Source organism: Sus scrofa, chromosome 9, assembly GCF_000003025.6.
Source record: "Sus scrofa isolate TJ Tabasco breed Duroc chromosome 9, Sscrofa11.1, whole genome shotgun sequence".
In the NCBI taxonomy this organism is placed as follows: domain Eukaryota; kingdom Metazoa; phylum Chordata; class Mammalia; order Artiodactyla; family Suidae; genus Sus; species Sus scrofa.
The window spans coordinates 25,336,695-25,364,074 of record NC_010451.4 but is presented as its reverse complement, the minus strand read 5'-3'; the positions used below and the strand labels follow the sequence as shown (position 1 = coordinate 25,364,074).

Genomic DNA, 27,380 nt, shown 5'->3' with positions numbered 1-27,380 from the left:
TACAATAATAGTAAGGGACTTTAACTCTCCACTTACATCAATGGACAGATCATTCAAACAGAAAATTAATAAGGAAACAAAGGCCTTAAATGACACATTAACCAGATAGACTTAATTTATATATAGAAAATATTCCATTCAAAAGCAGCAGAATACACTGTACATGGAACATTCTCCAGGAGAGATCACATGCTAGGCAACAAAACAAGTCTAAGTAAACTTAAGAATACTGAAATTATATCAAGCATCTTTTCCAACCACTACACAATGAGACTATAAATCAATCACAAGAAAAAAAAAACCATGAAAAACACAAACACATAGAGACTAAATGATATGCTACTAAATAACCAATGGGTCTCTGAAGAAATCAAAGACCAATAAAAAAAATACCTGGAGACAAAAATGGAAATATAATGATCCAAAATCTGTGAGACACAGCCAAAGCAATTTTAAGAGGGGTGTATGTAGTGATGTAAGCCTATCTCATGAAACACAAAAAGCCTTTAGCTAGACTCATCAAGAAAAAAAGAGAGAGGGCCCAAATAAAAATTAAAAATGAAAGAAGAGATGTTACAACTGACACCACAAAAATAGAAAGGATAATAAGAGATTACTATAACAAATTTTACATCAAAAAAGTGGACAACCTTGAGGAAATAAATTCCTAGAAACTTAGAGTCTCCCAAGACTGTATCAGAAAGATAGAGAATATGAACAGACAAATTACCAGTAAAGAAATTGAATCGCTAATCAGAAAAACTTCCAACACACAAAAGTCCAGGACTGGATGTCTTCACAGGTGAATTCTATAAAACATTTAAAGAAGAGTAAACATTTATGCTTCTCAAAATATTACAAAAAGCTGAAGAGGAAGGAATGCTATTGAACTCATTCTACAAGGTACAGAACCCAGATACCCAAACCAGACAAAGACAACCCCTAAAAGAAAATTATAGGCAAATAGTACTGGTGAACAGAGTTGCAAAATGCCCTCAGTGAAACATTGGCAAACTGAATTAGACAATACATTAAAATGATTATACACCATGATCAAGTGGGATTTATCCCAGGGATGGAAGGGTGGATGGTGCAATATCTGCAAATCAGTCAATGTGATGTACTATGTTAACAAACTGAAGAACAAAAATCAAATGATCATCTCAGTAGATATACAAAAGGCTTCTGGCAAAAGCCAACATCCATTTATGATAAAAATGCTCAACATGGAGAGTATGTATGAAGAGAATACACTTCAATGTTATAAAGGCCATATATGAAAAACCTATAGCCCACATTATACTCAAAGATGAAAAACTGAAAATGTTTCCTCTAAGATGAGTAACAAGACAAGAATGCCCACCCTCACCACTTTACACAACATAGTTTTGGAAATCCTAGCCACAGAAATCAGACAAGAAATAAAAAAAAATTCAAATTGGCAAAGAAGTACAACTGTCACTGCTTGCAGATGACATGATACTATATATACAAAGTACTAACACCACCACCAAAAAATTTTTGGAATCGATAAATAAATTCATAAAGTTGCAGGATGCAAAATTAATATTCAGAAATGTGCTGTATTCTATACACAAAAAATGAACTATCGGAAAGATAAATTTAAAATATCCCATTTACAACTGTATCAAAAAAGAACAAAATACCTAGGAATAAATCTAACCAAAGGGGTAAAAGACTTGTACTCAGAAAACTAAAGAAACACTTATGAAAGAAATTGAAGACAACACAAACAGATGGAAAGATACACCATGTTCTTGGATTGAAAGAATTAATATTGTTAAAATGACCATACTACCCAAGGCAATCTATAATTCAATGCAATCTCTATATTTGAAAATGGCATTTTTCACAGAAATAGAACAAATATTTCTAAACTTTGTATGGAAACACAAAAGACCTTGGATAGCCAAAACAGTTTTGAGAAAGAAGAACAAAGCTGGAGGTATCATGCTCCCTGATGGCAAACTATCTACAAAACTATATAAATCAATGAAGTAAGGTACTGGCACAAAAACAGAGACATAGATCAATGGAACAGTAAGAGAGCCCAGAAATAAACTTAAACTTATATGGTCCATTAATCTATGACAAAAGAGGTTAGAATATACAATGGGAAAAAGTCAGACTCTTCAATAAATGATGTTGGAAAACTGGACAGTTGTGCAAAAGAATTAAACGGAACTACTTTCTTATACCATATACAAAAATAAACTTGAAATAGATTAAAGACCTGAAATCACAAAACTCTTAAGAATTATAAATAAATAAATTCATAGGCATAATATTCCTTGACATTAGTTTTAGCAATATATTTTTTTGCACATATCTCCTCAGACTAGGGGAACGAAAGCAAAAAGAAAAAAAGCCCAAAGCAGAAACAAGTGGGACTACATCAAAGTAAAAAACATTTGTACAGTGAAGGAAGCTATCAACAAAACAAAAAGGCAACTTGCTGAATGGGAGAAGATATTTGCAAATGATATATCTGAAAGGGGGTTAATACAAAAAATATACAAAGAACTTACACAACTCAACATCAAAAAAAAAAAATTTAAAAAACAGGCAGAGGACCTGAAAAAACATTTTTCCAAAGAAGACATATAGATGGCCAACAGACACATGAAAAAATGTTCAATGCGACTAATTATCAGGGAAATGCAAATCAATACCACAATGAGATATCACCTTACATCTGTCAGAATGGGTATTATCAAAAAGACCACGAATAATAAAAGTTGGTGAGGATGTTGATAAAGGGAAACTTTGTTTACTATTAGTGGGAATATAAGTTGTTGCAGCTGCTATGGAAAACAGGATGGAGGTACCTAAAAAATTAAAAATAGAACTACCATATGATCCAGTAATTCCATTTCTGGATATTTCTCCTAAGAAAAGAAAAACACTAATTTGAAAAGGTATAGGTACCCTTATGTTCACTGCAGCATTATTATAGCCAAGACATGGACGCAACCTAAGTATCCATCAACAGATGAATGGATGAAGAAGGTACGGTATATGTATGCAATGAAATATTACCCAACTATGAAAAATGACGAAATCTTGCCATTTGTGACAATATAGATGGAATAGAGGGTATTATGATGCTAACTGAAATAAGTCAGAGAAAGACAAATACCATATGATTTCACTTATGTATGTAATCTAAAAAACAAAACAAATGTAACAAAACAGACTCATAGATACAGAGAACAAACTGTGGTTGTCAGAAGGGAGAGAAGTGAGAAGATAAATGAAATAGGTTAAGGGGATTAAGATTTACAAACTTCTAGTTACAAAATAAATGTCACCAGAATATAATATACAGCAAAGGGAACATGGTTGATAATATTATATTAATTTTGTATGGTGACAAATTCATGGTGATCCCGTTGTAACGTATACATGTAAGGATAACCTGACCCCCTTGCTGTACAGTGGGAAAATAAAATAAATAAATAAATAAATAAATCAGTTATCTCAATTTAAAACAAACAAACAAAAAATATTGAGGCACTATGTTGTGCACTTAAAGCTAATACAATATTGTTAAGTCAATTACACTTCAATAAAAAAGAAAACAAAAAACAAATTAAGGTGCCTGTCAAGTTTTTTTTTTTTTTAAATCGCCTTCTTTCTACGTGCGTATGTTCTTTCTCCCACGATGGAATTTCTCATGCTCAACGACATCATAATTCTTCACCACTTCATCTGAAATACGTGCACACATAGTCTCCGAATAACACCCTCACTGTTATTTAAATTACATTACAATTATGGTCATTCAAAATAATTTTATATTATTTTGAAGTTCTTTATGTCCTTAGGATTCATTTCACCAGGGATATATAGTCAAATTAGCACGTGCAAAGTCACTTAGAATAGTTCTTTTCCTGTGCAATATGCTCCACTGGATACACATGTAAGTTCATTTGCTCCCATTTACTTTGGGATTTTAGACTTGCTTTTCTAAAAAACTTTTTCCTTTGTTTTATATTATATGGAAAAGCATCAATGCTAAATTTACAAAAAAGTTATAGTCAAGCTGAGCTTCTCTACCTTTCCCTATCATGGATTCCCTCCTTCTCCTATGCTAACCATTCTTTCCCCTTAATGTCATGTTTTATTCATCCATTTTATTTATATAAATGTATTGCATACACTTCCCCTCAGAGGTTATTTCCCTTAACATAATATCATTAGTTCTCAAATGAAGATAACTTTGTCTGCTAGGGACATTTCACAGTGTCTGGAGATATTTTTTTCTTGTCACAGCTCGGGGGAGGGGTTTCCTTAGAACCTAGCGGGTAGAGGGCAGAGAAGCTACCATACATCCTACAAGGCACAGGAGAGCCCCATATCATGAAGGCCACTTTATAGCAGTTCAGAAATACTGTTCTGCAGGTGGATGTATCATAGTTAATCCTCTATTCATGTTTGTTTGAGACGTTTCCTATTTTTGCTTTTAGAATGCATGTGCAATGAAGTGCCTCGTGCCTGTGTCTTTTCATATTTTTACTAAAATATATTTGGGTCCCTAGAATTGGGATTGCTGGATCAAAGAAGTGCTTATAAAGGTTTGTTAGATCCTTCCCTCTGCCCCTACCCATAAGTTTTGTCACTTCACATTTCTATAGCAATATATAAGAATGACCATCTTTCCACAGCCTTGCCAACAGGGTATGCAGTAAAACGTCCGGCTTTGGGGACAATCTGATAGATGAGAAATGGCATCTCAGTACATTTTTAATTTTCCTTTTTCTTATTATGAGTGAAGTTGAGCATTTTTCACATATTTAAGGGCCACTTGTATTTCTTTTTCTGTTAAAACTATATCAGCTCATTCTTCTAGGTCAGATGGCCTTTTTTTCCCCTTTCTTATGGAAGCATGGTGACATAAAATGCCAGTATTTGCAATTTTGTCATTTATCTTTATTTTGCAAGCAAAGTTTTCATTTTTATTTTCATGTAGTTGAATACTTCAGTCTTTCCCTCATTGTTTCTGGATGTGAAGACATAGTTTTGAATATCTTCTACATTTCTGGGTTATAGGTGATCACACTTGATTTTAAAAAATAGAATTTAAATGTTTCTTTTTCTTACATTTACATTTCTAATCTCTTTGGGATTTTTCCTAGTATATTATGGGAGGAACGGGCCCAGATTTTTTTTTTCCACATGGCTTTCCATTTATTCAGGGCTACTTTTTCAAAGACCACCACTGCCCCACTGATTTGAGAAGCCACTTTTACTGTATACTGAATTGACATATGCAAATAGTGTATTTCTGGCTTAGCTATTTTGTTCCATTGGTTTATCTGTCTTTGCATGCATCAACATCAAAATGCTTTAATTATAGAGGCTTTATGCTATATTTTTCCTTCTGGTTTTCTTGAGACATAACTGGCCTAAAGCACTGTAGAAGTTTAAGGTGTACAGCACAATGATTTTACTCCATACTCCATGAATGATTAGACACCTATCATCTCATAGAGACACAAAATTAAAGCAAAGAAAACAGGAGTTCCCGGCACGGCTCAGTGGTTAACGAATCCGACTAGAAACCATGAGGTTGCGGGTTCGATCCCTGGCCTTGCTCAGCTGGTTAAGGATCCAGCGTTGCCCTGAGCTGTGGTGTAGCTCGCAGATGCGGCTCGGATCCCACGTTGCTATGGCTCTGGTGTAGGCCGGCGGCTACAGCTCCGATTTGACCCCTAGCCTGGGAAACTCCATATGCCGTGGAAGCAGCCCAAGATAAAATGGCAAAAAGACAGAAAAAAAAAAAAAAAAAGAAAAGGAAAGAAAACATTGTTCTTTGTGATGAGAACTCTTAGGATTTACTCTCAACGAATTGCACATACAACGTACAGTAGTATTAATTATATTTGCCATGTTGTATATTTACATCCTTAGTACTTATAACTGGAATTTTTTACCTGTTGATGGCCGTCATCCAATTTGTGCCATAAATATAAATCTCCTATTGTTTTTCTATGAGTTTGTTTATTTGTTTGCTTTTGAAGTATAATTGACCTACAGCACTATATTAGTTCCTGGGCAACAACACGGTGATTTGATATTTCCTTAATTACAATTAAATTGTCTGGAAAAGCCCAGGCCTTCTCTTTGTTCTTTTCCAAGATATTGCTGGCTATTTTTGCTTGTTCTAAATTAACTTTACTATCAACTTGTATAGCAGCTGACAAAACCTCATAGCGTTTTCAATTGGGATTATGTGAAAAGTATAGGCTACTTAAGGGGGAACTGATTTCTTTTTTTTTTGTTTGTTTTTGGTTGGCACACCCATGCAAATGTGGACGTTCCATGGCCAGGGACTGAACCAGAGCCATAGCAGTGACAATGCCTTGCAGGCCACAGGGGAAGTCTGGGAACTGATTTTTTTTCTTCCTTTTTGTAGGGCCCCACCTGCAGCATATGGAAGTTCCCAGGCTAGGGGTCAAATCAGAGCCGCAGCTGCTGGCCTGCACCAGAGCCACACAACTCAGGTTCGGAGCCACATCCATATCAGCTTGAGGCAACGCCAGATCCTTATCCCACTGAGTGAGGCCAGGGATAGAACCTGCATCCTCACAGAGACATCGGCTCCTTAACCCACTGAGCGGGAACTCCCTGAGACCTGATATCTTTATGATGGTGTCTTCTGCTCCAAGAACATAGTTTGTCTTTTTTCATTTGTTCAAATCTATTTTTTTCAGGGGTGTTTCAGTTTTCTTCAAATAGGTCTTGAACAATTTTTAAAGTTTATATATGTCCTATGCTAAATGGTTTTTTTTTTTTTTTTTTCCGTCTTTTTGCCATTTCTAAGGTCGCTCCCGTGGCATATGGAGATTCCCAGGCTAGGGGTCTAATCGGAGCTGTAGCCACCGGCTTACCCCAGAGCCACAGCAATGCGGGATCCGAGCCTCATCTGCAACCAAACCACAGCTCACAGCAACGCCGGATCCTTAACCCAGTGAGGGAGGCCAGGGATCGAACCCATAACCTCATGGTTCCTAGTCGGATTCATTAACCACTGAGCCATGACGGGAACTCCAGGGTCTTCTTTTTCATCATGCCTTTTCACTGATTTTTTTGGAGGGGGCATGCTATATATGTAGGCTATAGATTTTTGTGTGTTAATTTATAATTTGTTACTTTGCTGATTTCTCCTATCATTTCAAGCAGTTTTTCCATTCACTCCTTTGATCTTTTTAATATATAATAATGCTGTATGCATATAGTATCAGTTTATCTATTTACAATTCTTATCACACAAATTGCTTTGTCTTCGCTAACTGCATTGGCTAATACAGCACAATGCTACATAGTAGTGGAAATAGTGATATTCTTGTCTTATTCCTGACTAATAAGAAAACCTTTGGTGGTTCTCCATTAAGTGATGCAGGCATTTGGCTGCATTCTAGAAGATTATTTACCTTTAGGAATAAATTTAGTCCCTGGTTGTTCTTATAAATAATTCTACTATGCATCACTTTGGTGGAGGGGTGCCTTTTTTTTTTTTTTTTTTTTGGAGAGGAAAAGGGTGGTGCTATAACCTCCGTGCCAGGATGACTTGCCACGGAGTGAGCCTGACATGAGGACAAGATTCGCTTGTAGTCTGTGGTAGAAAAAGTTTAGACAAGCGTGGCTATAGAGTTTGCGGTATTGTTTTATCTCCACCGTATTTGGAAAGCCGTGCTAGATTCTTTTGGATGTCAGTTCTTTCCTTTAAAAAGTTCCAGTTAACTTAGTCAAGATGCTAAAATATTTGTGTTCACAGGAGCAGTTATACTAACGAGAATAAAGAGCCTTCCTGGCCAGCAAGCCTGCCCTGACCTTCCTGAAGTTTCAAAGTTGATGTGCTCTTGAAAAGCTTGCCTCTTTCTGCTTGCTTTGTCCTGAGCCTAATCTACAGTCAGAACAAGTGTTTCTCAGTAAAAGACTTCCTTTTCCTCATTTGCTTTTTATTTCCCACAGTTGGGGCCATTTGTGGGCTCCTGAACAGCCAAACAAAGCGAAGTAACTCTCAAAGATGTTGTGTTCGAAATGGTAATTGAAAGGCCCAGAGAAGCACAATGGACTCAAAGCAGGAAGAAACCTGAGTGTGGGAAGGCTCTCAGAGCTGCCTTCAGCGCTGCCCACCACAAACACTTCGGGTTCTGCAGGCTCGTCTGAGCTAAATCTGGGTAGATGCCAAGCCTGGCTTTATAAAGGCTCATGGCAGGAAGTGTCCATGGGGTGAGTTAGAGGGTAAGTCCTCTGTCTTTTATTCGAACCAATTAAATCCTGAATTACTGAAAATTCTGTCCTGCCTCTGCTGGCATTTCAAAACCATATTTAAAACATTTTGTGGGTGTGAGCTCAAGGATGGGGCCTCTGCATTCTCTCCAAGTTTACAGGTTTTGCTTTTGAATGCATGAGGAGAAAAATTATGTCAGCATGTGCTTTTTTTACAGTATAAAAACCTGTATCATATGCACTTTGTTTTTCTCGCTTGCTTTTTTCCTTCCTTCCTTCTTTCTGTTTTGCTGCACCCACTGCATATCGAAGCTGCCAGGCCAGGGATGGAATCTGCACCACGGCAGTGACCCAAGCCACAGTAGTGACAATGTGGGATCCTTAACCCACTGGGGCCACCAGGGACGTCCCCATGTTCATTCTTTTTTTTTTTTTTATCTTTTGTCTTTTTGTTGTTGTTGTTGTTGTTGTTGCTATTTCTTGGGCCGCTCCCGCGGCATATGGAGGTTCCCAGGCTAGGGGTCCAATCGGAGCTGTAGCCACCGGCCTACGCCAGAGCCACAGCAACGCGGGATCCGAGCCGCGTCTGCAACCTACACCACAGCTCACGGCAACGCCGGATCGTTAACCCACTGAGCAAGGGCAGGGACCGAACCAGCAACCTCATGGTTCCTAGTCGGATTCGTTAACCACTGCGCCACGACGGGAACTCCCCCATGTTCATTCTTAAACTTTAGTATCTCTAGTTTGCCAATGGGGAAAATGAGAATACGAGACGTTAAGGAATGTGCCCAAGTCTCAATGGCAAGGCCATACTCAAACTTATGTCTTATGGAGAGAAATTCTATAGTCATGTCATTATATGATATCCACACACACTTATATTATATACACATTAAGTATAAATATACAGAACATACATGTGAACAAGTATATATGTAAACATTGCGTACCTTGAATACGGAAATCCTAATTAACAAAATAGATAACTGACATGGCCATTCTCACTTCAGGAACATTAATCACGGGATTATTCTGAACAGAAAGTTCCCTGATGCCTTTAAAACTGGAATCCATTTTCAAAAGCCTGATTTACTCATAAGTTATCAGACACAGACCTATTACATACAGTGAGATTTTATCATTATTATTTTTTAAACAGAAAGTCTTATGGTAGAGTTGGCTTGCTGCTTTATTTCACCATTAACTGAATTTATTCCAGCCCTGTCCCAACCGAAATAACCCAAGGAAGCTTTGGGCCAGTGCTTTTTCACCTGCGAAGAGGGAGATGATGTTTAGGGAGATGAGAGGAAACCCCTGATGAGGGTGTCCCTTGGGAGACCCTTGATCCAGGGGATTGGGGAGCAGCATTAGCAGAAATTATTGGTCTCTATCTTCCACCTCCCTACAAGCAGGTGCAAGGGGGCGGGAAAGGGTAAGACCAAGTCCCAACCTTCAAGGCAAAGTCTGCTTTTTAAGGAAGAAGGCCAGTTAGGAACTGCTAACACATCACTGACAGATAAAAGACGAATGGACTCCTCATGGCTGTCAAGGGCAAGGCTAGCCGGGAATGCATGTCGCCAGTCTCCCAGCCCCAGAGGACACAGATCCGTTGGCAGCAAGACTTAGCGGCCGACCTCAATGAACTGCCTTTGTGGGGCTTAAGAAATGTGGATATTATCTGAAAGAGATTTTCAATCTCAGGTTTGGCTGTGGCGCATACAAAGACAAGCTGATTTTCATATCTTTATAAATCGAAGCAGGACTTGAATAAGAAAAGCATATTAAAACCGTAAAAGCACATACGACGAGCCCTTAAATCAAATCAATGTAGTTTTTAGATGATTATTTGGGCATGAATATCTCTGCTGTCTTTCATGAATAACAATAAAAGCCACACACAAAATATTTTATAGTTAGTAGGTATATTATTTTGATTTTAAGTTGAGAAGAGACTTCAATAATAAAACCTGCATGTGTCCAACACATCACAGGTCTCAAGATACCTCATAATATTTTATTCTTACAGCCACCCATGAGGTATGTAAGACCTCATTCCCATTATGCAGAAGAAATTGAGTCTCACAGAGATGCAGCTACCCTCTGCATACAAAGGTAACAAAGGCAGCAGGTGTTGAAATGCAGACTTGAACTTGGTCACTTGATTCAGGGTCAGTGCTCTTTCCACTGGACCAAATGCCTCACCTAATGACCTAAGCCGTATATGTTGTATTCACAGCTATGTAAGCGCAAGATGAGATGGTATCTGATTCTGAGAAGGAAGAAGTGAGTTTGTACCTCCTTACCAGGGTACACCTAGGGCAGCCACCTGACCAGTCTAGCCTCACTGGAAAAATGAATGTCATGATAAAACTGGATTTCACTACTCCCAAGGTGACAGGGAAATGAAGCTTGTTAAGTGTTACTGGGCCAGTAGCGGGTGTTATCCACTGGTCTTTTGAAAAACCAGGTTCTAGATTTAAATCTGCTATGAAAATGCAATAGCTCATATAGGTTTGGTAGATGGGTGGGGGAAGTTGTTCAAATTCCTCATTTCTCATCCTTGGAAATATGTCTCTCTGTGGTCCATAAGCTCCGCGGGTGGAAGGAGGGTGTGGTATTTCGCTCTCTTCTCACTATGTATGACGGGCTATGAGACATTGGAATGGCCACAGGTGGTGCCATGTTTACCGGGCAGCCATCTAAAATGTGTCCCCATCATAACTAACAGCCAAGCGAGGGTCTCCTCCTGCCTTAGAATAGGTAGCAAAGATTTAATCTCACTTTTGAGAGGCAGCACAGTGTAGTGGTTGAGATCCAATTGCTTGCATCTTCACCCTGAACTACTCAAGTTACTTAATCCTGCTTTGCCTTAATTTCCTTATCTTTAAAAGGGGACGACACCAGGGAATTATTTTCCTGTTTCTAGTATAACAAATTATCACAGACTTAACACTTTAAAACAACACCCATGTACAAACTATTGAATATATTTTTCTGTGCTATACAGTGGGATCTCATTAATCATCTATTTTCCCCTCATTATTTATTTATTTATTTATTTATTTATTTATACTATAGTTGATTTATGATGTGCCAATTTCTGCCATACAGCAAAGTAACTCAATCCCACATATACATGTAGTCCTATATATACACACACATATACTTTTTTTTCTTTTCATGGCCACACCCGGGGCATATGGAAGTTCCCAGGCTAGGGGTCGCATCAGAGCCGCAGGTGCTGGTCTACGCCACAGCAATAGCAATGCCTGATCCAAGCCACATCTGTGAGCAACCTGTGGCAATGCAGGATCCTTAGACCACTGCGCAAGGCCAGGGACCAAACTCACATCCTCAGGGACACTATGTTGGGTTCTTAACTGGTTGACCACAGTGGGAACTCCCTTTTAAAATATATATATATAATTTTATATCATGGTCTATCCCAGGAGACTGGATATAACTCCCTGTGCTATACAGTGGGACCTTACTGTCTATCCAATCTAAATGTCATAGTTTGTATCTATTAACCCCAAACTCCTAGTCCATCCCACTTGTTCCCCCCTCCCCCTTGGCCACCATGAGTCTGTCCTCAATAGTTTGTAATAACCTATATGAGAAAAAAGAACAGATATATTTATACATATGACTGATTCACTTTGCTGTACACCTGAAACTAAGACAACATTGTAAGTCAACTATACTCCAATAAGATTAAATTAAAAACCCCACCCATTTATTATCTCCTGGTTCTATAGAAGTTTGAATATAGTGTGGCTTAGAGTCTCACGAGCCCCACATTAAGGGATCAGCAGGGAGGGATGTCTTCCTTTCTGGAAGTTCTGGGGATGACTCCATTCCAAAGTCACTCAGGTTGTTGGCTGCATTCTGTTTCTTGAGGCTAAAGGTCTGAGTCCCTGTTTCCTTGTTGGGCTCAGCAGGAACTTCTCTTAGCTCCTTAAGGCTGCCTGCATCTCTTGCCATGTGGCATCTTCCATCTTCAAACTAGCGATGATATTTCAAATCTTCTACATTTGCAATCTCTGACTTCCCATTTTGCTGCATCTCTTCTGACTCCACTTGGGCAAAGCCCTCTGCTGAAGGGCTGGCATGATTAGATTGGGTCCACCTGGATAAGCTGGGGTGGTCTCACCGTCTTAAGATCCATAACCTTACTTACATCTGCAGTGCCCCTTTCGCCATGTAACATAACAAACGTACAAATTCTGAAGACTAGGACATAGACACCTTGGGTGTGGGCAGAGGTACATTCTGCCCACCACAAATACTCGCTCAGAGAGTGAGTGTGAGAGTTAAATGAGTTTGTTTTTGAATATAATAAAAACATTTGGGTTTTATCTGTTTCCTGTGTTTCAGTCCATTATAGTTATTATTCTTTTTTCTTTTTTAAGGCTAAACCCATGCATAGGGACATTCCCTGGCCAGAGGTCGAATCGGAGCTGTAGCTATTGGCCTATGCCATAGCCACTAGATTCCAGCCGTGTCTCCAATCAGCATACACCACAGGTCACGGCAATACCAGATCCTTAACCCACCGAGTGAGGCCAGTGGGATCGAACCCACATCCTCATGGATACCAGCCAGGTTTGTAACCTGCTGAGCCACAATGGGAAGTCCATAGTCGTTGCTCTTTCTGATGCTCAAATGATCCCCTCTTTGACCAGTGGAGAGGAATTCAAGTTGTTTCTTGTCATAAGATTCCACTAGCTTTTTCTGGCAGGATAAGATGCCCAGGCTCCTCTCCCAAACATGGGAATCAGCTATTTCATTTCTATAAGGAATCCTGGTTCCTTTTGATGGGAAATGATATGTAGCAACCACAATCCCGGCCTTAAGAACAGGACTTGCAGTGCTTTTGTTCGGAGACTAACCGCATCCTCGTGGCATCTCATTATTCCTGCTCCTTATGCGTTTCTGGTTCACTTGGGTGTCCCCCCTTCCCATTTTATGACAGCCAATGCTCCTGGGATTCCTTGCCTTTCCTCCAGCCAGACTTTCCCACTTCTCATCATTCTTCCCCTCTGAGCCGCACACCCTTGCTCATCTCTGGCCTTTTACAACTTCAAAGCGGGGGGACCTCAACGCTGAGGAAGAGGTGATAGCCTTTTTCACAGATTTTTTTTTTTTTTTTTGAAATATTCTATTGCATCAGGGCAAACTCAGTCTTTCTTTTGTCTTTTTTTTTTTTTTTATTGTTGCTACTCCGCCATAGGGGCTTCCAGCTAGAGGCCAAACAGCAAGCGGATCCGAGCCGCTCTGCAACCTACCACAGCTCACGCAACGCCGATCGTTAACCACTGAGCAAGGCAGACCGAACCGCACCTCATGTTCTTAGTCGATTCGTTACCACTGCGCCACGACGAACTCCTCAGTCTGTTTCTTAACTCAGACAATGCTTTGAAACACCATGGCAACAGTCGGGCCAGTTACCAGAGCACAGAGGTGTCAGAAAACCGAGATACCTCAGGTATATGTTTCCTAGGAAGCTTGGGTGGTTGCATGTTAACTTTTTTTTTTTTTCCCTTTTGCTTTTTAGGGCTGCACCTGTGGCATATGAAGTTCCCAGGCTAGGGGTTGAATGGGAGCTGCAGCTGCCGGCCTACACCACAGCCATAGCAATGCAGGATCCAAGCTGCATCTGTGACCTCCACCGCAGCTCATGGCTACATTGGATCTTTAACCTGTTGATCGAGGCCAGGGATCGAACCTGCATCCTCAGGGATACCTGTCGGGTTTGTAACCTGCTGAGTCACAAAGGGAACTCCCACATGTTGAAATTTTTAACTTGAGTTTCCCACTAATCAAAGTGTTGATCATTTAATTTACTTCAACCATTTTTAGGCCATATACCCATTTGAAAACTTGATAAATTCTGGAGCTACTCTCTGAGAAAATATGTGTGCATGCCAATATTTATCAACATTCTCATAAGCTTCAAGGACCTCTCAGGGACTCAAACTATCTTGGAGAGTTTAATTTGTTTGCACAACCAGGTTCTGATTTGTATTAACTTGTTGGAGGCAGCAAGATGTAGTTGGGGGCGGGGGGGGGGTGGACAGAAAGGAACATAGCTGGAATCAGGGTGTCAATTTTAAATCTCTCTACTCAATGCTGTTGATTTTTGGTCTAGAGCAATGCTATTTCTGGTGCTGGTCATGTATAATTTGCTACCATTCCCTATTATATGTGTAGATACTGGGAGGCAGGTTTTAAAACCTTGACATAAAAAGCACTCAAAAATGCTGGCTGGTTTTAGGCCAAGAGAAGACTGCCAATGAGCCATCAAAGGTGGCCGTCCTGGGAGGGACCATTAGGAACCAGGAAAAGTCCACTAACCTATCCCGGGCCTGGTGTGCTTACAGGGCCCTTGACAATTTCCACATGGTTGATCAGCATCACGTGCATTAATGGATCATCTCACACTTTCCACACCAGGACTAGGCAGATCATTTCTAGGAGGGTTCTAGAAACGATTGGCATGGGATGCAGTCCTGGATCATCTCTTTAACAGGGCAGTGTCTCAGGCACTCACTGATTTCTCACAACAACCTGAGGGGACGTCCCCATGATACAAACGCTCAGAGAGGCTAAGTGACAACAGTAATAGTACCAGCAGCAGTACCTAATATTTACTGAGTACGTATTATGTTGCAACTTCACACTGATATTCTGTATGCATAAACTCAGGTAATTCTCAGGGCAACTCTGATGATGCAGGGATGGGTACCCCCATTTTACAGATGAAGGGACTAGGGTTCAGGGAAATTAAGTGACCTGTGCCAGCTGGGGGGGGGGGCTCACCTGGTAGGTGGCAGAGTTGGGATTAGTCCAGGATTTCTTGCTAGAAAGCCCATTTGGTCAAATGCTATGCTATATGCTAGAAAGGACAAAAATGTCCCACAGAAAATCAACCGCTCTTTTCTACAGAGGTTCTTGTCTGTCTTGCCAGGAGGTTTTTGTAATCGCTGGGATGCTTTGTTCTTGCCTTTAGTACATCTGAGTCTTTCTAAGAAATGCACAGAACCTTTTAACATTCTGTACTTGTGCTAGAGAATCTCGGGGAGGAAAAGGATGTTTATCCATCACCAGATATCGTAGCTCTGAGGCACACAAGAATCCTCTGCGTTGGGAGAACAGGACAAAACTGAAGATGAAGGGAGGGTTTTTAATGCAGACACAGAGGTCCCCGAGGCTCTGATTTATTTGACATTTGTGAAGAGAAATTCAACAGGTTGTTTATGGCTGATTTGAAGCCCGTGTCATACCATGTTTTATGGCTCCAAATGAACAAAGTAGAGAAAAGTTCCCCAAAGAAAACTGAACAGGTGTTTGGGGCTACGGGATGTTTTAGTTATTTGGGGAAGAATCTCCGTTTGATGGTAAATCATTACGTTGCCTCGGCTCATGGGTGGGAGAGGGCTCTGGTGGTTTCTAAAAGACATCCAGAAGGCCTCTCCTTTTTCCCAAATAGCCTTTGGGGAAAATGTTCTCGACCCTGAGGGCTTTGGCTAATTCAGAAATTGCTCCTGTCAGCGCCGCCAGAGGAACTGTGGCAGATGGGAGCAGAGGCCTGGAACAGCAGAGGCTGGCGGGCTCTTCAGGCCCAAATACAGCAGACAGACAGAGCAGTGGTTTTTCAGATGGTAATAATGGAGATACATGAGTTTATACTTAGGAGACTGTCAGTTCTCACTTCTTGAGAAGGTTATGGCCCTGGAGTGACTGGGAAGCTTTTGAGAGGAAAATGTCTAGATATTCTTCTTTTTTTTTTTTTTTTTTTTTTTTTTGTCTTTTGTCTTTTTGTTGTTGTTGTTGTTGCTATTTCTTGGGCCGCTCCCGCGGCATATGGAGGTTCCCAGGCTAGGGGTTGAATCGGAGCTGTAGCCACCGGCCTACGCCAGAGCCACAGCAACGTGGGATCCGAGCCGCGTCTGCAACCTACACCACAGCTCACGGCAACGCCGGATCGTTAACCCACTGAGCAAGGGCAGGGACCGAACCCGCAACCTCATGGTTCCTAGTCGGATTTGTTAACCACTGCGCCACGACGGGAACTCCTAGATATTCTTTATTTATTTACTCTTTATTCACCTACTGAGCTTGGCCTTGGCCAAGGGGACCCTCCACGTTCACCCCTATACTCTCATTCCTAAACGGCTCTGGAGGTGAATTGAACTGTATGCTAGTCTGAAATAAGATCAGCAAAAGCAGGATGTGAACAAGGAGTACCTTTGAAGTCTCCTAATTTATACTTCTGTACTTTTTTTAAGTGGGTGCAAACGAGTCATTTGAGTTTGAAACTCTGGATCATCGTGACCTCGGGTATTTAGCACAGCTCCCTGCACATGGTGTGAACACAAGAAATATCTGTGCAATAGATGCTGTTAAAGGTTGCTTTGTCTGGTCCTAATGAAATTCTCAAATAAATAGTTTATAGATTATTATTATTGTTTTGGTTAACATGAGTCAGTTGTGTGCTTTGGAGATGCACACTTGCCATAGACCTTGTAGAAAATGCAGTATCTGCTATTCATTCATTCATTCTAAAAATATTTAATATATATCTATATAACTTTCTGGGCACAATGAATCACCACTTAATTCAACTGTTATAAAACTTGGGGAAAAATAACGAATGAACAGGATTCCATGCTTTATTTGTGTTTTATTCAAATACATCCTGTGTTTTTGTGTGTTTGTTTCTTTTCATTGCACCTGCGGTGGCATGTGGACGTTCCTGGGTCAGGCATTAAATCTGAGCCACAGCTGTGACCTATTCCACAGCTGCAGTAACTGCACAGCTAGATCCTTTAACCCACTGCACAGGCCGAGGACTGAACCTGGGCAGAGACCTGAGTCACTACAGTCAGATTCATAACCAGCTGTACCATAGTGGGAACCCCTGTCTTATGCTTTTGAAGTGGTGTTAAAAAGTTATGCTGAGACATGGCTAATTTAAAAAGTCTAATGTAAATTCCCATTTAAAGTGAATCAGCACCAGAGACCCAGTAATACTACAAGTGAGTTCTTTTGTATTAGTCTTTAGACGGTGTAATTCCTTTAGGATCTCAACTCTGGGGTCCTTTCTGGGTATCTCTGTTTCAGTCTTGAAGATCCTTTAAAGCAGTCTAGACTTACATAGGGTGACCAGATAATTTAATGTCCCAATTGAGAGAACTGTGAGCCTGAATAGGGTACTATTGATAATTATACCAGTGCCATAGGTATCAATGGGATTCTTTCAGGCAAATACGGTCGTATGGTCATTTTAGGCAAGGACATGGGTTGAAGGATCTGGGGTTGAAATGCACTGGCTGCCCTATCAAGTGCACGTCACCTCCCCTTTATGGGTTTCTGTTTATTTGAATGAAAAGTCAAAGGACTGTACCAAAACCAAAAACACTGTACCAACCCTAGTGTTTTCTTCAGACTCCACCACTGTACCATCACAGACAGACACCAAGGAAAGAATATCTTCATGTTTTCGAAACAGCTTCAAACTAGGAGGCAGCTGGGCAGACAAGCACATAAAACATTCCTCCTCTGTCCCTTTTTAAAAACCGCATAGTTACAAAAGCTTACATCAGATCTGAAATAAATCAACACTTGCTGACTTCAGAGTTGGCAAGCATTTCATCTTTACTACCTGAGGCATGGTGTTGAGAAGGATTCTGACATCTGGGCTCAGCAGGGAAAAAAAAACCCCAAAACTCAAGCCACCTTGTTCAATTAGCGATGGTTTCTGGGGTCATGGGAACAGGAGAGAGAAGCGAGGAGGTGGGGGTTCACCCGCTATGTGTGTGTGCCAGCCCTTGTAGTGGCCTAAGGCTGCTGGTGCTAAAATATAAAACAAACCAAAAAATCTCATATTTAGTGTCAATCTGCTCCATAATGATATCTAACCTCACGGCGGTCTCCCCCAGAGATGCTTCTCAATTCCGTGCTCTGTGCCCTTTCACAGGCCGAGTGTAAGCAGTGGTCCTCAGCTCTGGCTTCGTGTTAGAATCAAGTAGGATCTCTGGGGATGAAGCGCAGGCTTCAGTGGGCTTAACACCCTCTGCCTCGACCACCAGGAGATCCTACTGTGTAGTGAGGACAAAGAACCACTGGCACAGGGGCTGGAGTGGGGGATGCGAGTCAGGGCACCCAGCTCTCAGTCCTCAATCTTTATGAAGCCTGCATGACCTTGGGTATCCTATCAGCCGATCTTTGCTTGCAAAATGAATCTGGACTCTTCGGCATTATTCCCTAGCTTTTTTTTTTTTTTTTTTTTTTTTTTTTTAATGGTACATCAACAATTTAATACCGGTTTTAAATAACACATATTTTAGTTATTTTACATTGGGCTGCAATAGTTTTTTGTTTTTTGTTTTGTTTTGTTTTGTTTTGTTTTTATTTTCCCACTGTACAGCAAGGGGATCAAGTTATCCTTACATGTATACATTACAATTACATTTTTTTCCCCACCCTTTGTTCTGTTGCAACATGAGTATCTAGACAAAGTTCTCAATGCTACTCAGCAGGATCTCCTTGTAAATCTGTTCTAAGTTGTGTCTGCTAAGCCCAAGCTCCTGATCCCTCCCACTCCCTCCCCCTCCCATCAGGCAGCCAGAAGTCTTTTCTCCAAGTCCATGATTTTCTTTTCTGAGGAGATGTTCATTTGTGCTGGTTCATCCCAGGGTCACAAGGATGCTTCAACATACGCAAATCAATCAACATCATACACCACATTAACAAAAAGTCAAAAATCATATGATCATCTCAATAGACGCAGAAAAAGCATTTGACAAAGTTCAACATCCATTCATGATCAAGACCCTCACCAAAGTGGGTATAGAGGGAACATTCCTGAATATAATCAAAGCCATTTATGATAAACCCACAGCAAATATAATCCTCAATGGGGAAAAACTGAAAGCCTTCTCACTCAAATCTGGAACAAGACAGGGATGCCCACTCTCACCACTGCTCTTCAACATAGTTTTGGAAGTCCTAGCCACAGCAATTAGACAAACAAAAGAAATAAAAAGCATCCATATAGGAAGAGAAGAGGTGAAACTGTCACTGTATGGAGATGACATGATACTATACATAGAAAACCCTAAGGACTCAACCCAAAAACTGCTTGAACTGATTAATAAATTCAGCAAAGTAGCAGAATATAAGATTAACATTCAGAAGTCAGTTGCGGAGTTCCCGTCGTGGCGCAGTGGTTAACGAATCCGACTAGGAACCATGAGGTTGCGGGTTCGGTCCCTGCCCTTGCTCAGTGGGTTAACATCCGGCATTGCCGTGAGCTGTGGTGTAGGTTGCAGACGCGGCTCGGATCCCGGGTTGCTGTGGCTCTGGCCTAGGCCGGTGGCTACAGCTCCGATTCGACCCCTAGCCTGGGAACCTCCATATGCCGCGGGAGCGGCCCAAGAAATAGCAACAACAACAACAAAAGACAAAAAAAAAAAAAAAAAAAAAAAAAGTCAGTTGCATTTCTCTATACCAGCAATGAAATATTAGAAAAGGAATACAAAAATACGATACCTTTTAAAATTGCACCTCACAAAATCAAATACCTCGGAATACATCTGACCAAAAAGGTAAAGGACCTATGTGCCGAGAACTATAAAACTTTAATTAAAGAAATCAAAGAAGATGTAAAGAAATGGAAAGATATTCCATGTTCCTGGATTGGAAAAATCAGTATTGTAAAAATGGCCATACTACCCAAAGCAATCTACAGATTCAATGCAATCCCTATCAAATTACCCAGGACATTTTTCACAGAACTAGAACAAACAACCCCAAAATTTATATGGAACAACAAAAGACCCAGAATCGCCAAAGCAATCCTGAGAAGCAAAAACCAAGCAGGAGGCATAACTCTCCCAGACTTCAAGAAATACTACAAAGCCACAGTCATCAAAACAGAGTGGTACTGGTATCAAAACAGACAGACAGACCAATGGAACAGAATAGAGAACCTGGAAATAAACCCTGACACCTATGGTCAATCAATCTTTGACAAGGGAGGCAAGAACATAAAATGGGAAAAAGAAAGTCTATTCAGCAAGCATTGCTGGGAAACTTGGACAGCTGCATGCAAAGCAATGAAACTAGAACACACCCTCACACCATGCACAAAAATAAACTCCAAATGGCTGAAAGACTTAAATATACAACAGGACACCATCAAACTCCTAGAAGAAAACATAGGCAAAACACGCTCGGACATCAACATCATGAATATTTTCTCAGGGCAGTCTCCCAAAGCAATCGAAATTAGAGCAAAAATAAACCGATGGGACCTCATCAAACTGAAAAGCTTTTGCACAGCAAAGGAAACCAAAAAGAAAACAAAAAGACAACTTTCAGAATGGGAGAAAATAGTTTCAAATGATGCAACTGACAAGGGCTTAATCTCTAGAATATTATTCCTAGCTTTAACTTTCTGTTCCTAAACCGTGATGAGGTGGAGAATGGTGTTAACTCGGCCACTCCAGACATCCTCCTCTTTGTAAATTCAAGAAAGCAGACTTCGTTGTCAGAGATAAATCTACAGTCAATGATCAGGAAACAAACTCCTATCACTCTTCCATGCTTAGACAACCATAATTTCTTGAAAGAGGCAGCTACGTTATATAATACTGGGATAGAATCCTGTGTCTAGGTTGTCCTTGCAAATGACTTTTTTCTTTAATGCGAGAAACCCATGGTCATAATTTACTACTTCCAACACATATTTTAATGGCTTGCACCTCTGACTTTAGCAGACTTCTCAGCATTCCTGCTCATTAGGAATTTGACGTCTTACCTGAGTGACAGCAACATTTGTCCCATCAGTGACCTCCACGCTCATGTTATAGATGGACCTCTGCTCTGCGTCCAAAGGTTTTGCAATGACAATGGTCCCAACGCCCTTCTCTGCGTCAAAAGAGCTGTCAAAATTGCCCCCTGACGAGTTCACAAAAACAACATGAAATTAGCATATCCAAGAAGTTATTGCATGTATCGAAGCATATAGCTTTAAAGGGAGCTCTTTTATAGCAATGCCTTTTTGACAGGCATCCCTATGGCTCAGTTTTCTACATCTTAAATGGGACCCTTTATTTCTAACTTAATTCACATTTCAAAACACGGCCTCTATGATGCATAACAAATGTCACAAAAAAAGGAATGTATTGCAAAACTCCCGTCAGTACTAATACTAGAGTAATAAAGCATAAACTGACTCCACAAAATATTTAGAAACCCAAAGTCCCTTTAACCCCTTGTGGTTCCTGGGCTAGGAATTTGTAGACCCTTTTCTTTTCCAAAGTAAATCAAATTCTAAGTAAACAAACAGTCCAGTTATTATTAACAAGAAACGAGTAGGCACTCTTAAACCTGTTCCAGGATTGATGGTAAACATGTGGTTGGTAGAGTTCAGATTCCCTCGTTTAGGCGTCAGAAACAAAGTTATAAATACTAGAAAATAAGACAGAGCAGGAAAATCGAATTTCATATTAAAAAATCTCTATCTGCACATTGGGGTATTTATAGAAATTTTTTTTTTTTTTTTTTTTGGCCATCTTGACTGAATGAATTATCTTTCTCCTTCGCAATGGAGAAAGTTTACAGATTTACAAGATAAAAATCTGGAAAGAAGGAGAGGAAAACATCAGCGATGTAACAACAACTTATAAAACAATTTGTGGCATTCCCGTTGTAGCACAGCAGAAACCAATCTGACTGGTATCCATGAGGATGCAGGTTCGATCCCCGGCCTGGCATTGCCTTGAGCTGTGTGTAGGTTGCAGACCGGGCTTGGATCCCGTGCTGCTGTAGCTGTGGCGGAGGCCAGAGGCTGCAGCACCACTTCGACCCCTAGCCTGGGAACCTCCACATGCCACCGCCAGTGCAGCCCTAAAAAAAAAAAAAAGAAAATAATAATTTGTATAAAAGTCTAGAAAACTTTACTCCTTATCCTCCCCCCACCCCGAACCAGGTATAATCCACAATCTGTGGCTAATGGGTTTAAGGCAACATAGACTTTGTTGAAATTACTGTGGATGTTTTCATCTCTGTGAACCAAGTGTGGTTTCTGATCGTCCCCAAAAGGAAAGATTTTATTTTTAAGGGGGAGAGAAGATATTGGTATCAATGCTAGAATGATTTTAATGAATAATCAGTATATGTCCACAAGCTCTATTTACCTTAGCCTTAGAAATTTCATGGTGTCAGTTAATTTTGTTCTTGGACAGTAATTTTATTTAACTACAGCACAAAGGGCAATCTGTTTGTTGAATTTCATATTTTAGATGAGAAATCTGGGCTACCCTTTTATTACACTTCATTTTGCTGACCATTGAACAACGTTATATACAATTTCTATGATATTACAATTAGAAATGGGCAGATGAGTTAAGGGAAGGGAGCGTTTTACCTGAATTGCTAGAATTTGATGTATAATGACATAAAATAAATAATACGGTGTACTTAAAAAAGCTTGGTCATATATATTTCAAATACTGATTGCTTGCAGATGTCATATACACTTAAGATTATTTAATTGCTAGAGAGAACATAATTGCCCTTGACATTTAATTAAAGTTTTGGAGATATGGGGGTACCAGAGAATTGCTTGGAGATGATATATTTTTTAAAATTTCATCTAAAAAGAAATATATCTCTAATTGATTTACTGAGAAGTACTAAATGTTAACTTCAAAAAAAAAAATGTCTTTTGAAGAACAGGATAAGGAGAGAAAAATCTAGGCTGAATGGGAAGCAGCCTTAGGTCACCATGCTCTTTCAAAGGGAATGTTTCATGTTGATAACCACATGAAATGAAATATATAGCTGATTTGAGTGTCTTGAATAACCATCCTAATGAGCAAAGAAAAGTCATTTGCTATCAAGTGGTACGTTCTGGGAAAAAACCCACAAAACTTGGCTATGGAAACTTTCAAAGAAAGAACATAAAATCGCCTCAAGACTGTGTAGAAGAGAAGATGAGAATGCACCTTCTCAAGCCATTTTGGGTGGGTATTAAATCATGTTTTTAATCACACCTAAAAACATCCTTAGAATGTCTAAGTAAGAATCTTATTTTCTTAAATCTGAGGACCATGATTGGGGGGGGGCAGGGGAGGTCAATTATTGTAGAAGGTGGAAATTTGTAGATCAAGGTAAAATAGAAACTATGCAAATTTTAAAACTTTGGTTAGCTTCAGTTTAAAGATAAATACAATGAAATTTAGAGAAGATGCAAGCCGAGATTTCCAGTTTCAGTGACTGTTTCAATTGGGCAGCTGTATACCCTCACCCTCGCTGCCTGAGACCCATAATTTCCTTGGGGCCCTATGCAGAAATACATCATCATTTCATGTGCTCAGCGGCATAAAATGTGCATATTTTACATACAGCATGTAGATTGCATGCCTTCTTCTTAGTCATTTTTTTTGGTATGAAAAATCACTTTCGGCTACTTCTATGGAGGTTATTTTTTTATAGGTTATTTTATAGTTCTGTGTGTGTGTGTTCTGTGTGTTTGTGTGTATCTCCCATTCACCTTTATTGTTTCAAAAACTCTAGAGCAGAAACATTGAAAGGAGCAGGGGAGACAGACAAAGAGGAAGTAGATCAAGGTGAGTTTGAGAAAGCCTGGGTCTCTCTGTCCATCAGTATGGCTAGCAGTCTCTGATACTCACTTCTAAGGCATTTGCTCTTAGTTAGACCAAGCTGTCATGTAAAACCAGGTTCTCCAGGAGTTCCCATCTTGGCTCAGTGGTTAACGAACCCAACTAGGATCCATGAGGCTGCGGGTTCGATCCCTGGCCTCGCTCAGTGAGTTAAGGATCCGGCATTGCCATGAGCTGTGGTTGGTGTTGCAGACGCCACTCGGATCCTGCATTCCTGTGCCTGTGCTGTAGGCTGATGGCTGCAGCTCCGCTTCAACCCCTAGCCTGGGAACTTCCATATGCCGCAGGTGCGGCCCTTAAAAAAAAAAAAAGAAAAAGTTCCCCAAACTTTCCTTGAGTTTGAAAATGAATTTCTGACAAGGGACACAGAATCTAAACCAGCAGTTCACCATCAACCCTCCCGCAATTTAATAACCTACCACTTAAGCCTCCCATTTCATAAATGACTCCATCTGTCTCCCCCAGGCCTCATTTTTCAGGCTCCCTTTTTAGTCTGAAAGGTGATTTCACTTCATAGGAACCCACGTCCAATTCATCTGGGCTGAGACGATCCAGCGGAAGAAGTCTGCTTTCAGGAGCAGCCTTCCGTTTAAAGATGTGCTTCCTCAGAGCCAGTAACACAACATGCAAAGCCAGAGTGTGCTGGGCAGCAGCGTGGGGCTAAACAGAGGGTGGGGAGAAGGGAGGACACCGCCGAGCTGGTCGGATTTCAACCAAGTGGGGGTTTAGAGAAGTCACAGCCTGAGCGTTGCTGCGGAGGCGTGCGGCAGAGATGGTTAAAAGCGAGGTTGTGAACAGCCCACATCACAGAGAGTTCATGTCGGGGACATTGCTCTGGGACCGTTTTCGGTCAAGGAGGGTGTTAAAGAGTTAACAAAGCACGAGAGGCGTGTTGGATCACAAGTTAAATATCACAAGTCGTAATGTCTCCGAAAACTTTAAAAATGGGACAGGAGTGAAAATACTTCGAGCCAGCAGCTACTGCTGGAACGTATGGGGCAGCAGGGTATCGGGCCATGACTGAGTTAAGTTTTTCTTGGAAAAAAAAAAAAAAAATCACCATCTCTCCGTAATGAGACCCAGTGGTGGATTTCTCACAGCTTTCCCTTTAGAGAAGCTTCCAGGCTCCTCCCCTAGCTCTGATTCCAACCCCCACTCTACGTGCAATGATACCAACCCAAATCTAGTTGTCACCGAGGTGGGGGGGCTCTGAGAAGCTCCCAAAACCGGAGCGAGCTGAATCTCAATGAACTAAGGGAGTCATTCGCAAGCTGTTCATTCACGTTCAGCACGGACGCCCCACTTAAGGAAAAATGCTGAACACCAGAGTCTGTGGTTTGAGCATGAATAAATTTCTGCCTTGGAATGAAGCACGCACAGTACAGGGCTAAAACAGATATTTACACGCAAGGCAAGAGATGCAGGGTGGAGGTGGGAAACAGTGGTAGGAAGGAAAACCCCTTCCAGAAGCTGGCTTAAAATTCCTTTTCTTGCCAACAATATCTGAAGCCATTTGAAGTCTGTATATTATTTTCCCAAAGTCTCTTCAGGTGTGTTCCTACGGACCACGTGGTTGCTATGGAGAAGAGAGAGAATCCATCCGGCGAAATAATGCCAACTGATGACTCTGAGGAAGGGTCATTCTGATGGAGGAGCTGCTGTATTAGACATGGGACCCAGACACGGCCTCTCGCTCGGGCAGAGTAGGGGAGAGTTTGGGGATAAAGAAATCTGGCCATATGGTTAGAGAAGAGCCAGCGATGTCAAATGCTCGTGATGGAGCAAGGGTGCCAGGGGGCCATCGAAGAGTTTAACTTGCCTACTTGATACCAAGGGATGGCTCCATTAGGGACAAGGTTCAGGAACGACAGCTGTCAGCTAAAGAGACCGGCACAGTTAACAGCCCAAACTCTGCACGATCCTATGACAGGCTAAGGGCCCAGGCAGTCTTTATGTACCTGCCATGCTGATGTTGTATTTCAGCTAGAGGTAGACCTGTGTTTTACCTGGACCATCAGAGGATTATTTTCAAAGAACAGCCCTTCTCCTCTCTGTACATTCGGTGAGGCAAATAGAGAGCGATATTGTCAGGGCTAACCACCTATAAGAAAACCTGTTTTTGTCATCTCAGTCAGGGGAAAAGCTAGAAAAGTGGGTGGCAGCATCCCCCTGCCACCCCCCCTCCCCCGCCCCATCAAACTGTGCGTAAGGAGGCATTGTTTGAAGCGTGTAATAACGGTGGTCTTTACAATACAAATGTTTGCCATGGGGATAAAGATCCAGGGACTGAACTGCGAACCAGATTGCAGGCACATCAGAGAGTATGTAAATCAAGGCGCTGCTGAGTTGAAATCAGAGTTTCCTGAGAAGTGTGAAGATATGTGATAAAGCCACAAAGGATTATGGGTTATTTTTGTTCCCTGCATTTTCTTTCCCTTTTAACACAGCACAGGAGCCTGCTGTGCATGGGGCTGTTGCAACACGGAACAGCTGAACTTTAGAATGTTTCCTTATAATTACAGCTTTCTGTTTCCTGGGAGCTAAGTTGTAAGCGGTGGTCTCTTTGGAGGCACAAGAACGTCTCTGGCAGGTCCTCAGGGCAGGGGTCCAGACTTAGGAATGAAATCTTGCTCCCTACACAGTTTTTGTGAACTCAGATCAAGGTGGGAGGAAAAGAAATGCAGTGAAACAAGAGTCAGGCAGATTTGGAAATAAGGAAATGAGGGGACTCTACTCTCAGGGGAAGAGGTGTCCTGGAACAATAGTCTGCTTATTTAATGAGAATTCATTAGTTACAGCATTTGTCAGCTGTGAGCACTAGGCCAAGAGGTGTTACTGTCTGTAACTGCATCCGTACAGGTGCCTATGCTGCTACAGCACACGGCTAAGTTTCTTAAGCCTTGGGAAGCTTTTTCTCTCTCTCCCCTCTCTGTAAGCTTGGCCAGGGAAGATGCTTAGGTAAGGAGGAAGGGAAGAGACAGCGAGTTTCAGTGGCCAAAGATAAATGAGCAAGAAATCTTGAAAGTTAAGAATGAAACATCTGAATATGATAAAGGAAACAATAGGTTTTTAGAGAAGGGGAAAGATGTTGTCATCGGATTAAAAACAAAACAAAACATGACTCCCTTAGATCAGAAAGAATTTTCAAAAGGGGGATTTGGTGGAAGGGGGACCATAACCATGCGAAATCTAGCCAGCACCTGGGGAAAGGTTTGTACTTGCGCCGTGAAATAAAGAGTTGACATTTCAAGATGTTGGCTGGAGGCGGAGCTGGAACTAAAATCATGTTCTGTCTGGGCATCGGGCCCAGTAAGTTCAATTGCAGGAGAAGCTCAGCTAGACGTTCCCAGACCTATAGTGGAATCTGTGATGGAAGCATCTAGATGAGATGGACAACCCTGTAGGTCTTCATTAAGAGAACTG

General features: G+C 41.0%; 1 protein-coding gene across 1 annotated transcript in view; it reads right to left on the bottom strand.

Moving 5' to 3' along the window:
* FAT3 (FAT atypical cadherin 3) overlaps positions 1 to 27,380 on the bottom strand; it is a 704,031-nt gene that overhangs the window by 112,350 nt on the left and 564,301 nt on the right. The window contains 1 exon segment of the mRNA XM_021102333.1: positions 21,089 to 21,228. Within this exon segment, the coding sequence (XP_020957992.1) occupies positions 21,089 to 21,228 (140 nt within the window).